The sequence below is a fragment of the Schistocerca serialis genome, chromosome 12, assembly GCF_023864345.2.
Source record: "Schistocerca serialis cubense isolate TAMUIC-IGC-003099 chromosome 12, iqSchSeri2.2, whole genome shotgun sequence".
Taxonomy (NCBI): domain Eukaryota; kingdom Metazoa; phylum Arthropoda; class Insecta; order Orthoptera; family Acrididae; genus Schistocerca; species Schistocerca serialis.
Window position 1 is genome coordinate 131,044,026 of NC_064649.1, and position 18,145 is coordinate 131,062,170.

General features: G+C 40.8%; 1 protein-coding gene across 1 annotated transcript in view; it reads left to right on the forward strand.

Annotated features, from left to right (window-relative positions):
- The window catches only part of LOC126428049 (TBC1 domain family member 5), a 164,373-nt gene that overhangs the window by 3,945 nt on the left and 142,283 nt on the right, over positions 1-18,145 (forward strand). Inside the window, exons 3-4 of the mRNA XM_050089926.1 lie at positions 7,284-7,569; positions 15,209-15,379. Of these exons, the coding sequence (XP_049945883.1) occupies positions 7,284-7,569; positions 15,209-15,379 (457 nt within the window). The remainder of the gene's footprint in view (positions 1-7,283; positions 7,570-15,208; positions 15,380-18,145) is intronic.

The following is an 18,145-nucleotide window of genomic DNA, read 5'->3' on the forward strand; positions in this document are numbered from 1 at the left end:
TGAACTTCCAGTGTTATACACAAGGTCATTTATGTTGTTGTTGTGGTCTTCAGTCCTGAGACTGGTTTGATGCAGCTCTCCATGCTACTCTATCCTGTGCAAGCTTCTTCATCTCCCAGTACCTACTGCAACCTACATCCTTCTGAATCTGTTTAGTGTATTCATCTTTCGGTCTCCCTCTACGATTTTTACCCTTCACCCTAGCCCTCTAATACTAAATTGATGATCCCTCGATGTCTCAGAACATGTCCTACCAACCAATTCCTTCTTCTAGTCAAGTTGGGCCACAAGCTCCTCTTCTCCCCAATTCTATTCAATACTTCCTCATTAGTTACGTGATCTACCCACCTAATCTTCAACATTCTTCTGTAGCACCACATTTCGAAAGCTTCTATTCTCTTCTTGTCTAAACTATTTATCGTCCATGTTTCACTTCCATACATGGCTACACTCCATACAAATACTTTGAGAAACGACTTCCTGACACTTAAATATATACTCGATGTTAACAAATTTCTCTTCTTAAGAAACGCTTTCCTTGCCATTGCCAGTCTACCTTTTATATCCTCTCTACTTCGACCATCATCAGTTATTTTGCACCCCAAATAGCAAAACTCCTTTACTACTTTAAGTGTGTCATTTACTAATCTAATTCCCTCAGCGTCACCCGACTCAATTTGACTACATTCCATTATCCTCATTTTGCTTTTGTTGATGTTAATCTTATATCCTCCTTTCAAGACACTGCCCATTCCGTACAACTGGTCTTCAAAGTCCTTTGCTGTCTCTGACAGAATTACAATGTCATTGACGAACCTCAAAGTTTTTATTTCTTGTCCATGGATTTTAATACCTACTCTGAACGTTTCTTTCGTTTCCTTTACTGCTTGGTCAATATACAGATTGAATAGCAACGGGGAGAGGCTACAACCCTGTCTCACTCCCTTCCCAACCACAGCTTCCCTTTCATGTCTCTCGACTCTTATAACTGCCATCTGCTTTCTGTACAAATTGTAAATAGCCTTTAGTTCCCTGTATTTTATCCCTACCACCTTCAGAATTTGAAAGAGAGTATTCCAGTCAACATTGTCAAAAGCTTTCTCTAAGTCTACAAACGCTAGAAACGTAGGTTTCCCTTTTCTTAATCTTTCTTCTAAGATAAGTCGTAGGGTCAGTATTGCCTCACGTGTCCCAACATTTCTACGGGATCCAAACTGATCTTCCCCAAGGTCGGCTTCTACAAGTTTTTCCATTCGTCTGTAAAGAATTCGCGTTAGTATTTAGAAGCTGTGACTTACTAAACTAATAGTTCGGTAATTTTCACGTCTGTCAACACCGGCTTTCTTTGGGATTGGAATTATTATATTCTTCTTGAAGTCTGAGGGAATTTCGGCTGTCCCATACATCTTACTCACCAGATGGTAGAGGTTTGTCAGGACTGGCTCTCCCAAGGCTATCAGAAGTTCTAATGAAATGTTGTCTACTCCCGGGGCCTTGTTTTGACTTAGCTCTTTCAGTGCTCTGTCAAACTCTTCACGCAGTATCATATCTCCCATTTCATCTTCATCTACCTCCTCTTCCATTTCCGTAATATTGTCCTCAGGAACATTGCCCCTGTATAGACCCACCATATACTCCTTCCACCTTTCTGCTTTCCCTTCTTTGCTTAGAACTTGGTTTCCATTTGAGCTCTTGATATTCATACAAGTGGTTTTCTTTTCTCCAAAGGTCTCTCTAATTTTCCTGTAGGCAGTTTCTATCTTACCCCTCATGAGATAAGCCGCTACACCCTTACATTTGTCCTCTAGCTATCCCTGCTTAGCCATTTTGCACTTCCTGTCGATCTCATTTTTGAGACGTTTGTATTCCTTTTTGCCTGCTTCACTTGCTGCATTTTTGTATTTTCTTCTTACATCAATTAAATTCAGTATCTTTTCTGTTACTCAAGGATTTCTACTAGCCCTCGTCTTTTTACCTATTTGATCCTCTGCTGCCTTCACTACTTCATCCCTCAGAGCTACCCATTCGTCTTCTATTGTATTTCTTTCCCCCATTCCTGTCAATTGTTCCCTTATGCTCTCCCTGAAACTCTGTACAACCTCTGGTTCTTTCAGTTTATCCAGGTCCCATCTCCTTAAATTCCCACCTGCATGATGAGTTTGTTTCCTCCCACAGGGTTCTGTCCCCAAGCAACCATTGGCACGTGGAGTATCTTTGCCAACCATGTAGCGAAGCTTTATTCGACACTGTTATGTCAGGTAGATTGTAATGGACCGGTGTACCTTTTATCGTGCTCCACTACAGTAATCAATTCCCCCCTCCCCACCCATTACTGCAGTATTGAGAAAAGTCTTTCATTATTTGATAGAACTGTGTCTCACGTTCTGTCTGATTATTTTCGTGACCTCATCATAGAAATATTTCATTGGTGCAATGTCTGGACTGTTTGTGTCACTGTTTCATATTTCTGTGCCATCTGATGATGAAAATGTATCTTTGTAACAAACTTGAGGATTCTTTTTGCTAGAATATCTTTGAAATGATGTTCAAAACAGACAACTGACGGAATCCAGCAAATGAAATTCGATCCAGTGGTCCCTTGGCGTGTCGGGCTGTAAGTCCTCAAAACATGAACTGGGGGGGTATCCGGTACCACTATTAATCTCTCCTTTTCATGTCCCACATGGAACTTGAGTGAGAGAAAAGTGCCTGACTATATATCCTTTCATATGAACCTTGATTTCTCCTCTTCTGTCTTAGCAATCCTTAAGCAAGATGTAAGTAGGTGGAGTCGTCTACAGTCTGTCGCAAATGCCAGTTCTTTAAAATTTCTCAATAGTTTCGTGAAAAGGACATTGTCTTCCCTCCATGGATTACCATGTGGGCTCGTGGAGCATTTCTGTGATACTTGCATGTTGACAAATCTAGCAGCTTGCCTCTGAATTGCATTGGTGTGTGGGGGGGGAGACAGATGCTACAGTTAGATTTATTATAACAGTCCTGAGGTAATACTGTCAATGCAAAGAAGAGGTCACTTGGAAACCCTCATTTGACCAACTTGTGACTACAGTTTGACAGTCTGAGACTTTATCAAGTTGGATTAATGAAAGTAATAGTTAAATTGAAAGAGGGGCTGTACAACTTGACATGTTTCTTCATTCAAAATTAAGAGGAAATGTTCAAGTAACTGTGACATGAGGCTGTATGCTGTGGCCTGAGACACTATGAGAAAATTGTTGTGTAGTGCAGAGAGACAACATTTTCACAAGCAACAATGAATGTTAGGTGACAGTGAAATTACTTTCTCAGATGCACAAGTACATATCACATAGCGTTAATGGTAAAATCAGACGTAATGGGGACTTGTACCCTCTGCCAGAAGAACAGAAACGGGGAACATGAGTATTTGTAATAAATTATTCAAAATGACGCTCATAATCGCATTATTTATTTTGCCGCCAACCAGTTTCAACCCACAATTGGGTCATCTTCAGGGCAATTTACACCATTTGGTCACTCGCTGGAGTTACTATAGTTACCAACCGTGCACAGGCAGGGTGATGACTCCAGCGAGCGACAAAATGGTGAAAACTGCCCAGAAGATGACCCTATCACAGGTTGAAACCGGTTGGCGTCAAAATAAATAATGTGATTGTGACTGTCATTTTGAATAATTGATTATAAGTAAATTAATCGCTGTTATCTCCACACGACGATGTTGTCTAAAAATGAGTATTTGTGGTACACAATGCATCCTCTGCCATGCACTGTGTGGTTGCTTATGGAATACAGATATAGATCTAAGACTTGATGCTTTGATGCAGAATTAGGTAATCTGCACTAATTCAAATTTCTGTTTCTGTAAATGCAACCACAGGATCACCCTTGATCAAAACATCGTGTCTGCTTCAGAGTATCTGCAAGGACTTAAAATCCAATAGCACACAATGTGCCTTCTTAAGGAAGGAAAAGATAAAATTATTAACATCTTCACAAATAAAAGGGAAATGGGGAATGAAAGTTAAAAAAGAAAGAATGAAAACTGCTCTGACTAATTTCTCAGGCAATGCCTAGCTAGTTTTAGGTACTGACTCTGCTACAGATGCTACGGAAATAGTCAATCAGCCCGAAAATACAATGCCTGACAAAAAAGTGAAACACCCAGAAAGGGAGGAGGAAATTAAATGGAACTTTGTGGGCTGAGAGGCTGTATGGTGGTGTTTCAGTGGTTAGAAAATCTAGTCTAATTTACTAAGAACTTAAAAAGTATGAACCCACTTACCAGTGTAATGTTGTACCCCCACCTGCAGTAGAAGAATGTACTAATTCAGTTGGAAAGGATGTTATAAAGCTGTTGTAGCTTCTTGTGAGGTAAGTTAGCCCACAGCTGCTATAACAGGTTCTTAATATCGTGGATACTGGCACTGGGATGGAGTTGACATCTTAGCTTGTTCCACATGTATTCTATCAGGACAGATGTGAGGATCCTTCTAACCACAAGGTAAATCAGCATTGCGCAGGTAGTTCATAGAGACAGGTGCTATGTGAGGGTGTGCATTGTTGTGTTGAAAAACGTCACTACAATGCTGTCACATGAGAGGTAACTTGTGAAGAAGAAGGATGTCCGTGACACACTGTTGTGCCTTCAGAGTTCCCTCAGTCATTCACCAATCGTTACCTGAAGTCATGCCCAGTGGCTGCCCGTGCCGTGCTGCCAGGTGTAACGCTGCTGTTCCCTTCCAAAACATCGGAAGAAAGTGACCTGTCCATGGGTTGTTGCCATGCTCGGTGGCAGTGGTCATCAGGGATACTTCAGAACTGCAATTCATTGCTGAATGCAAGAACACGCTCGCCAGCAGTCCGTGCTTCCTGGTTGTGGCATCACACCAAATGCAGTCATTCGTGTTGTGGTGCTGACACCTAAGTGTGGCATGATATTTCCCTACTCTGGCTGCTGCTAGCCTCTGCCGGTGGTGTGGAATGACTTAGAATGTCACAGGGAGTCCTTTACCTATTCACTTATGGCAGGTGCAGATATGGTGGTGATATACGCTTGGTGCACAATTCAGCAATTCTCTGTTATGATGGTGAGATGTGGTTGACAAGAATCTTGATGATGAATGTGTCTGTGCTTATGTTCGTGTGCAGTCTGACATTGAGTTACTGTCGCATCAGAATGTCCCACAAATGAGGACCTATTTTTAGAATCCCAACCAGCAAACATCATGGTTGAGGCGGACAAGCTGGGGTGAGTAATACAGTGGGATAGTGTGGAAAGCTGCCATGGAAGGAGCATGCAACTTTGAGTATGGACAGACACACTAGCAGATGTGTTTAGCCGCTAGCTGTCCGCGCCAGCTCCGTGCCGAGTTCGTCCCTTGTTCATCTCGCTTGGGTTTTGGACTCTGTGTTCTGTAAATTGACTTGCATGATGAGTTTGTTTCCTCCCACAGGGTTCTGTCCCCAAGCAACCATTGGCATGTGGAGTATCTTTGCCAACCATGTAGCGAAGCTTTATTCGGCACTGTTATGTCAGGTAGATTGTAATGGACCGGTGTACCTTTTATCGTGCTCCACTACAGTAATCAATTCCCCCCTCCCCACCCATTACTGCAGTATTGAGAAAAGTCTTTCATTATTTGATAGAACTGTGTCTCACGTTCTGTCTGATTATTTTCGTGACCTCATCATAGAAATATTTCATCGGTGCAATGTCTGGACTGTTTGTGTCACTGTTTCATATTTCTGTGCCATCTGATGATGAAAATGTATCTTTGTAACAAACTTGAGGATTCTTTTTGCTAGAATATCTTTGAAATGATGTTCAAAACAGACAACTGACGGAATCCAGCAAACGAAATTCGATCCAGTGGTCCCTTGGCGTGTCGGGCTGTAAGTCCTCAAAACATGAACTGGGGGGGGAAAAAAAGTGACTGACAAAGATAATTGTTTCAGTTCATTTTCTTATGTCATAAACAGTTGCAATTTTTAAACCAAAGTCTAAGATGGACGACATAAGGAGATGATGCTGAGCTCTTGACAGTGATACAGAAGTGACTCAGTGTTCCATGCCATATTGTCAAAAGCACATTATCCAGTGAAAGAGGCAGGTACTCATGCATATGTCCACAAGGCATTGTGGTGAAACAAATGGTCCAAATAGGTTTGCCAATAATCTGTGACCCCTAACATTAATGTTTTATCACTACTGATTTGCCAATACAGCTGTTGCCTGAGGATTTTTTGTAGCCCAGTTTGTCAAGATTTATGAAGCCATCTCTACCAAAAGCCACTTTATTGATAAACACTGATGATAGTGGTTTTAATGCAACAACAAGAAATACACCTTTCTCGTGGAGGAAAAGCCACTGCCGATAATCCCTGCCCACATTGCAGGTGAGAGAGACAATATTAGCTTTCACACAACATATGTAAAACCATCCTTTGGCTTACTCCGTGCCGATAGGTCCTGCACTAGAAGGTTGTACTGGAGCTGGTCTAAATATCCTGTAGGATCTGTCATTCCAGAAGTGGTGTGTGAGTGCAGACTCCCAGGTTGTTCCACACTTTCATAAGTGTCGAAAAATGGTTGCAAAGGTTTTGAGAGTCGTGGTGCTGCCTGTCAGGCTGAGTGGCCCTGTAGCTTCAGCAAGTGAAGATGATCGAGAGGCCCTGTGAAGCTACAGAGGTGATAACCATCTCTGCTTGCTTCTAGAATGAAAACCAGACCACTGTGGTTTGACATGACTGAAATCGTGCAGCTTACAACACAGGGAATGATGTTGTTCATCAATGCCATCACAATTGGCAGATATAATTAGTTAAATAAAAACTGAGGGGCGTTCAATGTGTGTGTTGTGGGCGAAGCCGTGGGGAAAATGCTGGTGTTTTGTAAAGTATCATTGGATGGACACATGTAATGTAATGTAATGCTTTGTAATATATCAGTTTTAATTGCTTTCTTGCAAACTTAGTTGTGGACATAAAAACCATCTTGCTTCTTTTCTTTTCTGGAATCACCCTCTTGACGTTTATCCCCTAACTTAAGATGTACTCTGTTTATATCGTAGACAGTGTAGTAGCTCTGTAATACTCTGTGGAGCACTCCAGAACTTACCTTATCTATAGTGGGCTTTTCAGAATGATGTGTTTAATCCTAAGTGTTCCAAGTCCGGAGTGCAATCACAAAACTGGTACAATACTTGGCAAGCTCGTATTTTGTTCGACTGGAGCGATCTGGAGGTTGGAGTGACGTACTGTACCACGGTGCGGCGTGTCCGCAGGGAGGAGTGGGCGGCACTGTGCCACCGGGACGACCCGGGCCTGGAGGAGCTGCGGCGGCGCGCGGTGCTGGGCTCCCTGCGTGCCTCGCGCTTCCGCAGCGTCTGCTGGCGGGCGCTGCTCGGCGTGCTGCCGACCGGCGGCGCCCCGCCGCACGGGGAGGCCTGGCTGGGGGAGCTCCGGCGCTCGCGCCAGCACTACGCGCGCCTCTGTGCCAAGCTGGCCGCCGACCCCTGGAAGGACAACGACCTGCTCGTTCGCGACGACCCACTGTCTCAGAGCTCCGAGGTATAAGTGCTGAAATGCGTAATGGTGTACAACTTTTTTTCGCTGCCTCCCCCGTTAGTTTTCTTACCAGTTTGGGTGCAGCTTACTGAGACTTTGTCTCCTGTGCCGACTTATTCATCTCGCAGTAAAACGTATACGGACATCGTCAATTATTTCTCGATTGCGTTGCAATCTCTGCCTTTCCCTGTAGTATTTACTCTCAACAGCTCACTTGTGTACGATGGAAGTTATTTCGTTATGTATTAACCTCGTATGCTTACACCAGTTCTTTTTCTGCACGTGGAGGAAAGTGTTTCGTGTGTACACATTAGCTATACTGCCTCAAGGTATATTTACACTGGCCATAAAAGCTGCAATTTGCTGACAGTATATCCAGGCAGTGTTATCCAGTGACAATGTGGCTCCATGAATTGCAACCACTTGCATAAGGGGCTGTTGTTGTTGTTGTTGTTGTTGTTGTGGTCTTCAGTCTAGAGACTGGTTTGATGCAGCTCTCCATGCTACTCTATCCTGTGCAAGCTTCTTCATCTCCCAGTAAATTCTGCAACATACATCCTTCTGTATCTGTTTAGTGTATTGTGTGAAGACATTTCTCCCACTGGCAGATGAGATGATCATTTCCTATTTCTTAGAACAAAGCCGACTGCTGACAGATCTGCAACCACTCCCACTCTTGCACCTTTCCACTTCCTCGTCTGACTGAAACTGATGTTCACAGATGTCATTCTTGAGATCATCAAGTATTTGAAAATCACATGGTGATGGATCTGAGTTGCATGGAGGATGTTTTGTAGATGTTGCAATGTTTCCCAGCCAAATTGCTGATTTGTAGCTTTTGTCCAGTTGGCAATGTGGGGGCATGTGTTATTATGTAACAGGGTGCTTCCACCAGACAATATTCCTTGGCCTTTCGACTTTATGGTGTATCACAGTTTCTGCAAATTGTCTTTATAGTGCTATGCATTGATTGTGATTTGACACCTTGGGGCCTCTACAAACAGAGGGTCCCTGCATTCGAAGGAGGATGTCGTGACTTGTGCAGACACCTTTGGATTTCTTTGGTGGGGAAGACGTGAGGTGTTCTCACTGTTGGCTTTACCATTTGTTGTTGTAATGCTGTTGTGCAGAATCGTCCTGTTGTGCAATAACACCCATCCACGAACTGCCAATCAGACGAAGGCTAAACTTCAGCTATTTGGTTGGGGAGCATTCCAACATCCTTCATACAGCCCAGACCTTTGCCGTGTGATTTTCGTATCTTTGGCGACCTAAAGAAAGACACAGTAGACATCAGTTTCATTGAGGTGAGGAAGTGCAAGGGCAGTTGCAGTTGTGGATCTGTCAGTGGCTACTCACGTTCTGCAAAATGGGAATCGATCGTCTTGTTTCCCAGTGGTATAAATGCCTTAATGTGTGTGGTGATTAGTTTTGAATGGAACCATTCTGTGGTCCTGTTGTGGTGCGTAATCAGTTTTCATTTGACTGCCACTCATACTGTATCATCATCAGACACAATTGTCAGGCAATGATTGTGGCAATACAGTTCCAGACCAGAAGTGTTTACATGGGGCCACACTAATGCCACAAAATCGATGAATGTGAGTTAGTGAAAGTTAGTGTGATCTTCTGTTTTTACATCACATAAGAAATAGCTTTAGAATGAATAAGAAAATTTGGGTCCTTTTTAAGTAAGTGGAAAGCTTCAGAAAATGAACTCATGAATTGATGCTGCAAATGTACCTTTTCCAGAATTTTACCAGAATGTTGAAACATGATTTCAAAAATCTTGTACAAGCAATCGGTGTGAGAATTTCTAAATATTATAGAAATGTGGAAGAGTACATACCAGTCACAACCCGGTTGGCAATCACCCTTCAGTTTTTAGCTACTCGTGATTTGTACGGAAGTGCAATGTACCTCATTTAAAGGGCATTATTCATCAGTGAGCCTTTTGGTACCAGAAGTATAGAATATTTTTGTAAATGGACTGAAGGATTTTATTAAGGCAGATTTTGGAAAGTCCTCGTAATGTAAATACTTTTGGATTTGAAGAGATCACTTCAATAGGCTTACACAAAAGAAAGAAAACTTGATAACTTTTGGAGTTATCCTTTCTTGAGCTTGAGTAGAATATGTACATGTGTGCATGCACACCCTGCCTATGCCCCTAGATGGTGCCAGTTCTGGGGGGGGGGGGGGGGGGGGGGGGTAGGTAGCTGGGAGAGGAGCTGGGATGGCCGGAAGGAGGCAGCTGCTTTGCCAACAACCAGGAATGTGGGATGGAGATAGTGCCAAGTATATGGCCTAGGTATGTAATGCTAAATTGTTGTGGCTGGTGGGGATTGGTGCATGCAGAAGGCAACATTGGGAAGTGTGTTAGGAGAGGGTGACAGGATAGAAGAATGGCAAACTCTTGGGTGGAGAGTGTTGAGACTGTGATTACCTTAGGTTGAGGCCAGGACGATTATGGAAGCAGAAGATGTGTCGCAAGGGTAATTCCCATCTTTATAGTTTGGAGAAGCTGGTGTTACAGGAAGGATCCTGATGTCCTGGGCTGTGAAGCAGCCATTGAAATTGATCTTCATGTTGTACCACTGGGTAATCAACTCTGTTCTCGGAAACAGTTGGCAGTGGTCATTCATTGTTGTGCACAGCTGGTTCAGTAGTTGTACTGACATATGTGATACGGCTACTTTCGCAGATGGCCCAGCCTCTGATGGGGTAGGATACGCTGGTGACAGGATTGGAGTGGGAAGTGCTAGATGGATGGATTGGGCAGCTCTTGCCCCCTTTCATCTGCCTCAGGGATGTGATCCATGCAGCAAGGGGTTGGGAGTGGGAGTGGTGTAGGGATGGACTAAAATGTTGTGTAGGTTGGCTGGACAAAAGAACAACACTTTGGGAGGGGTGGGAAATATCTTGAGTAGAATGTTCCTCATTTCGGGGCTCAATGAGAGATCATCAGAGTACTGGAGAATGATGTAGTTCCAGTCCAGGGTGATAGTGTGTGATGATGGAGGCTCTCTTTTGTAGCTGATCCTCCCACTGCTCCCAAAAATCAGCTACAAAGGAGTGCCCCCCTCCTCCTCAATAACCCAGTATTATCCTAGACTGGAACAAGTTTGTCAACATTACCAATGTTGCCCGACCATATCACAAAATTGCCGTCTGTAGCAGTCACATTGCAGTAGTGTTGGCAGCAACTCTATTGTGGCCAAATATCACAGAAAAATATGGCTTGTTTAAATGCACCTTTAGTGATTTCAGTGTCCGTCTTGAAATTATTTGTCAGCCTCGGGTTATACAAATGGTGCCATTGACACTTTGGACTACTTATACCAGGTGATATGTCCAAAAAGAAAGTTATAAAATGGGCGTAGGACAATTGCAAAACACTTGAAGAGTTAAAATTTGTACTAATTAAAAGAAATACATCATTTAGAAAGCTGTTTCTGATCATTTGGGTCGAAACTATATAGTGGGTATTTGTTTTTGATATCACTCTTCTACTTTCCAAATTTTCAAAACCAGCAAACATCTAATATCTATAGAACTCAAACATTTCCTCCTTTCTTTTCTTATGTCTCTGTCTGCTGCAGCTTTGCTTTTCAACCTTTTCAGTTGTGAAATTTACCTTTTTTAAATAATGATATAATGTTTTCTCATCTTCTAACTATTACTGAATTAATAGTGCTCCTGTTTCCAAATATTAATGAACCTTTAATACATATATGTGAGCACAAACATCTGGTTTGAGCAGTAGCTAAGCTCATACTGACTTAGGTCTTGCATGATTAATTTAATTTTTTTTTCTTTGTTAACGTTGTATCTTTCTTATCCATGGTCTTGCATGATTAATTTAATTTTTTTTCTTTGTTAATGTTGTATCTTTCTTATCCATGGTCTTGCATGATTAATTTAATTTTTTTTCTTCGTTAACGTTGTATCTTTCTCATCCATGGTTTTGCATAGGAATAGACTACTCTGAGGTCCTTCTTGCCACTCCATACTGCTTTGGTAGCTCCATGCAGCACTCACTGAGATGTAGGGATGTCTGATGACAGAACTCGAACTGCCACACATCATTTAAGGAGTACCTCGAACAAATAATGACAATACAAAACAGATATTAGAACAGACATAGGATGTCATTTATTTGTAAATAAGTTTTTTGGGCTACTTGTGTCACATTTCGTTGTAATTAAAATTATAATAAAATTAGTTGTACCCACACTTACTCATTTATAGACTACAAGGATGCAGAGGGGTGCGTAGCTCAGGTGGTAGAGCACTCGCTTAGCATGCCATAGGTGCTGGGATTGATACCCAGCACATCCAAAATTTTTTTCCCTACCCCCCCCCCCCCATCCCACCCCCACCAAAAAAAAATTAATTAAAAAATTAAGAATATTAAGTGTCATGTAATATTTTGTGTAATGTAATATCATTTCTTGTGTAATGTAATTTCTTGTATAGACACCTTTTATTACCTTACACGTTCCACATCATTACGAAGTGTCGTATTCATGATCTATGGAACAAGTTCTAATCTAGAGATTTTTCGCACCCCTACTGTGTATGAGAATATGCCAAAATTTAACTCGGCTGAATTCTATACCATTGCAAGTTGTTAAATGAATACTGCAGTTGCTGTAACAAAATCTTTGAAGTTTTTTATGATCCCTACCCCCCCTCCCCCATCCATCTGCGTATGTGTTCCCACATCCTGTCTCCAATTTGATTTAAGCTTTGGTTCATACTGGGTGTCTGGTGTACACAGACTTCCAGTGACCTGCTTGTCTATTTGAGGATCACATCTGTGGCAGGTGTCATTTACCCACTTTAGTGGTTGTCCAGCTTGCTTGCACCAAAAGTTAATGTTATTTGGTGGTTTGGGGGCTACTGACTTCATAGTTAATTGTACAAATCTGTTAACTACTGGGAGCACATTGTGAGCGCCCCTCTTGGCCTGTCCAGTCAAAAATTGTGGAGTTGCTATGTGAAGTATTAAAGTACATGGTGCGGTCTGTAGAAGTTAGTTTGATTTTGTAGTTGAGCTTTGTATTATTTTACAGATCTGCCACTTCTATTTTTGTTAAGCGCATCATCTGTTCATGACATCCTACAAAGTCAAATCTGGTAATGATACCATTTGTGTTAGCTGAGACTGCAATATTAATTTTTTTTAAAGTGGTTGATGTGTATAGCATATTCTTTTGCTTTCTTCATGACCCAAACACGACAGCCCACTTTTAATAGTAACCAGTTAGCATCCTTAGAAAGCATAATTCTTAAGCAGTATATGGTGAACAATGTGTTTGTAAATAATGTGTCCTTCCAGTGTCCGAGGCTTAACTCTTAATTTTTGAAAGTATCAGCTGGTTGGTTGGTTGTTTGGGGAAGGAGACCAGACAGCGAGGTCATCGGTCTCATCAGATTAGGGAAGGACGGGGAAGGAAGTCGGCCGTGCCCTTTCAAAGGAAACATCCCGGCATTTGCCTGGAGCGATTTAGGGAAATCACGGAAAACCTAAATAAGGATGGCCCGATGCGGGATTGAACCGTCGTCCTCCCGAATGCGAGTCCAGTGTGTTAGCCACTGCACCACCTCGCTCAGTGAAAGTATCAGCTGAAAACTGCTATGTGGTTATAGATTGTGTCACATAACCCTATACAATTTGCAGTAAAAGATGAAGCACTACGTATGGCCACTTCATATGTCCTGAACAAATTTTGCACTCTGCAGCAGAGAGAGCACATTTTGAAACTTCCTGGCAGAATAAAACTGTGTGCCATACTGGAACTCGAACCGAGAATCTTGCCGTTCATGGAGAATGCTCTTACTGAGTGAGCTATCTGAGCATGACCTGCAGCTCGCCCTCACAGCTTCACTTCTGTGAATACCTCACTTCTACTCTCCAAACTTCACAGAAGACATTCTGAATTTAATTGCCTCCGGCTACAACAGTATCTGCACTGCACATTATGAAAACACATGCTTTCAGAGGATAAAAAAGAAGTTGTGGGTGGAAACTCGAACTTAAATATTTATTAGACACATTTAAGTAAGATAAGTATGGTTAAATATCTTTATTATATTTGCAAATGGTATGCCATTCCCAGTACAAGTAAGAGCATTATCAGCTCTCTCTCTCTCTCTCTCTCTCTCTCTCTCTCTTTCTCTCTCTGTTTTTTGTAACAGGAAGTAATTACTAAAGAAATGCCTGACACATACCTAGAGCTAGTTTGTCATTAACCATTCCAAATCACAGAAGGAAAAATTTAAGAACTTCTTCACAATTCCTTGTGAATGATGTCCAACATATCTGTGATACGACCCTTTGTACAATGAAAACTCCAATTCACAATTAGGCCACAGGCCAATGTCATGTTCCATATTTATCAGTGCATGTGGCATAAGATTAGCCCTTTGTTGTAGCAAGAGAAACAGAACAATACGGATTACTGTGTTTTGACTGCGAGTATTTTGCCAAATAATCAGAAATTTGACCCCTTAAGTTGCTGATGCTCACAACTGTCCAAGAAGCTACAAGATGTGTGTTCCAAGAATTAATGTTTCTTACTCTGAAAGAACACGCATATTTGGGAGAAGTGCTTCCACAGTTTTTGCAGATGTTGCATTGTGTGTTGATGTTGGTAATAACTCACATGATGAGCAGTGGGAACTGAACACAAGAAATAATGAGTAGGTTTTTGGTAACCCGTCACAATGTTCTTTCATAATTTCACATGTTTTTAAATAAAGTTAGCTGATATTTTGTACTATTAGGTTAAATTTTAACCACATGATCACAATTTTTGGCTAAGTTGTGAATAAGTCATACAACTAGATGTTGGTATATACAACAAACCGACAACAGAAAATAAAACAGGTGACATTATGTACATGCTCAAACTTGCGAACAAAAGCAAAACTATACCATTTTCGGTCAGACATGTGACTGGAGCACTGTCAGTGAGAGAAGTTGGAAACAAAGGAAAGAGCGAAAGAAAAGCATTTACAGAAAATCCTTATAGAGCACACTTATGTATTATATTTATATCTATATTCTGAGCCCTAGAGTTTCATTGTGTTGCCATGACAGTTCCTGTATCGTTGTGACTTTTGGATGAACAAAAGGAGATAAATAAGCAGATTATTGCAACAATGAATGTATATCTCATAACTCTATTATGGGACTCGTATTTTCGTGTTGAGGTTCGTTAGATCGTAATCAGATTTCTCAAATTCCAACCTAGCCTAGGCCTTGGACTAGACCACAAGTTGGTCAGTCAGCACACCTAATTTTCTTCCGTCTCTCCATATCATTAACACTTGTAGCCAGTTCGTATCTTCCACCAAAAGAAATCGTTAGATTCAGCGATTCTCACTGGCTCCACTATACTATCATCCAATTGCCTACAATCGATGTCAACAAATTGACCTCATCTGCACACAATACAACCTAAGGAGCCGCGGATATTCGAATTGTGTGTTAGCGGAGTTTTTAATTGGAATGTTACGTTTCGACACAACATTTGTACATTTATACCTTGAGCATACCTCACACTGTATGGTATAATAAGAATTTTAATGTTTACTGTAAACTAATCCCAGTCTTGTGGCCCTCGGTTTCCAGAGTATATGGCACCAGTACTTCTGTGACAAGGAGCTGCGAGCGCTTATCAGACAGGATGTTGTGCGCACATTCCCCGGTGTTGACTTCTTCCGTAAGCAGATGATACAAGATGCCATGGTCAACATACTTTTCTGCTATGCTCGTGAACATCCACAGATGTGTTACAGACAGGTAAGGAGCAGTTAATTTTTTCAGTGCAGTAGGGTCTGCAGCTGTGATGAATTTTTTGAATGATTTCGTGATTGCTCCAACTGCCATTCTCTTTATTTCATATACTATTGTACAATTTCGGCCTTACAGACAGGTAAGGGGCAGTTAATTTTTTCAGTGCAGTAGGGTCTGCAGCTGTGATGAATTTTTTGATTGATTTTGTGATTGCTCCAACTGCCATTCTCTTTATTTCATATGCTATTGTTCAATTTCGGCCTTACACCATTTTTAAGTATCTGAAACAGAAGCATTATATATTAGATACATTAGTAACATTTGTGGTTTTTGTTTAGGAACAAGTCACATCTGTAGATATACTAGGCACATTGTAAGTTGATTTGTGGGTGATCTTTTAACAGTAAATTATGCCATGTATGTCATTGCTACTGTGACTCCATGTTATGCTCATAAAATAAATTAGAGAGGTTTTACTCTATTTTAGGAGCATGTTACTTTCGAGCATTGGAAAGCTCTTACCTATGATGTCAATGTTTTAACATACTTAACATTGCGAAGATTATAATTATTTCATAGAAATTTGTTAATTAACGTGCATATGCTTCTGTTCTCAATTATATTTAATTACCGTTCATCATTTGTGTGAATATGACTGCATGTAATTTCTTTAAAATAACTTCTAAATATTTGTTCTTTTACTGTGGGAGCACATCCTTTAGAATAGTTGTTGCTCAGATCTTATATATAAAACCTATCATAGTACTGTAATGAAACAGTACTGAAAACTATGAGAGTCAAGTAAAAACTGCTTTATGGTTGCATGATATTTCTCATTACAGTCATATTTATTGAAGAGTATGGTGATAATTTTACACGCTATGGTTCTGTAATGCTTCATCGTAGAAGCACCGTTGTCTAGGAATTTCCCATTTCGCAGGTCTTTTTGCTCATTTAAAATTGTTTCTGCTTAATCTTCTGGATGGATATATATTTCAATTTCTACCATTACATCCATGATTTTTTCTTTCTGTAACCCATGTAACATTTGAAGTGACACATGTAGATTAAGAATTTTGTGGTTAGTATATTAACTGTGTAGCAAATGTGAATGAGTTATCGTCGTGTGTTTTTAAAATCTTGTACTAACTTTCCTTCCTGTCTGTCCAGTATAAAATTTTGGACATTCTTCACAGTTAATTTTGTAGATTCTTAATTTTGAAAACTGTTCTGGTTTCTGTGGTATGTGTCTCAATAATCATTGTAAATTGTTAGTGCTTCTGTTGCTGGTGTATAATTTTCTATTGTTGAAACATCGAGTAATTTTGTCAGAAATAAACCTAGATGTGGCCACACAAGAACTTTATTTTTCTGTGGTTCATTTGTGTCTCTGGTTAAGGTTATTTCATCTATGGAATTGGTATGTGTTTGACTAGTTTTCTTTTTGAATAATGTGTCCACTAACAAGGGAACCTCCCCATCGCACCCCCCTCAGATTTAGTTATAAGTTGGCACAGTGGATAGGCCTTGAAAAACTGAACACAGATCGATCGAGAAAACAGGAAGAAGTTGTGTGGAACTATGAAAAAATAAGCAAAATATACAAACTGGGTCGTCCATGTGCAATATAGGCAATATTAAGGGCAGTGTGAGACGAGGAGAGCCGTGGTCCCGTGGTTAGCGTGAACAGCTGCGGAACTAGAGGTCTTTGGTTCAAATCTTCCCTCGACCGAAAATTTTAACTTTTTATTTTCAGTTTATGTGACAAACCCTTATGTTTTCATCACTTTTTTTGGAGTGATTATTACATCCACAAGAAAACCTAAATCGGGCAAGGTAGAAGAATCTTTTTACCCATTCGCCAAGTGTACTAGTTAGGTGGGTCGACAACATATTCCTGTCATGTGACGCACATGCTGTCACCAGTGTCGTATAGAATATATCAGACGTGTTTTCCTGTGGAGGAATCGGTTGACCTATGACTTTGCGATCAAATGTTTTCGGTTCCCATTGGAGAGACACGTCCTTTCGTCAACTAATTGCACAGTTTTGCGGTGCTGTCGCAAAACACGGACACTAAACTTATTACAGTGAACAGAGACGTCAATGAACGAACGGACAGATCATAACTTTGCGAAAATAAAGAAAGCGAAATTTTCAGCCGAGGGCAGATTCGAACTAAAGACCTCTCGTTCCACAGCTGTTATCGCTAACCACGGCGCTCCTCGGCTCATGTTGGCCTTAATATTGCCTATCTTAGGCATGGACGACCCAGTTTGTATATTTTGCTTATTTTTTCATAGTTCTACACAACTTCTTCCTGTTTTCTCGGTTGATCTGTGTTCAGTTTTTCAAGGCCTATCCACTGTGCCAACTTATAACTAAATCTGAGGGGGGTGCGATGGGGATGTTCACTTGTAAGTTTTTAGGATAACCTTTGTTTATAACTTCGTTTTGGAGGATATCTAGTTCTTTCTCAATTTTTTCTTTTTTTTCTTTTTCAGTTTTTTTCTGTTTCTACAGTGAAATTAATTTTCTGATGCAAACTGTTGGATTGTGAATGCACGTCGTTACTCTCATCTATTTTGTCATTGAATAGGATTAAAATGTCATTGACATATGTATAGTAATAAAGGATATTTTGGCTGCTTTGAGCGAACGTGTTAAAAAAAAATTCTCCTATATTGTTAACATAAATATCAGCGAATGTACCTGCTAGGCATGAGCCCATTGCTACCCCATCTTTTTGGAGATAAATTTTTTTCTGAAGTG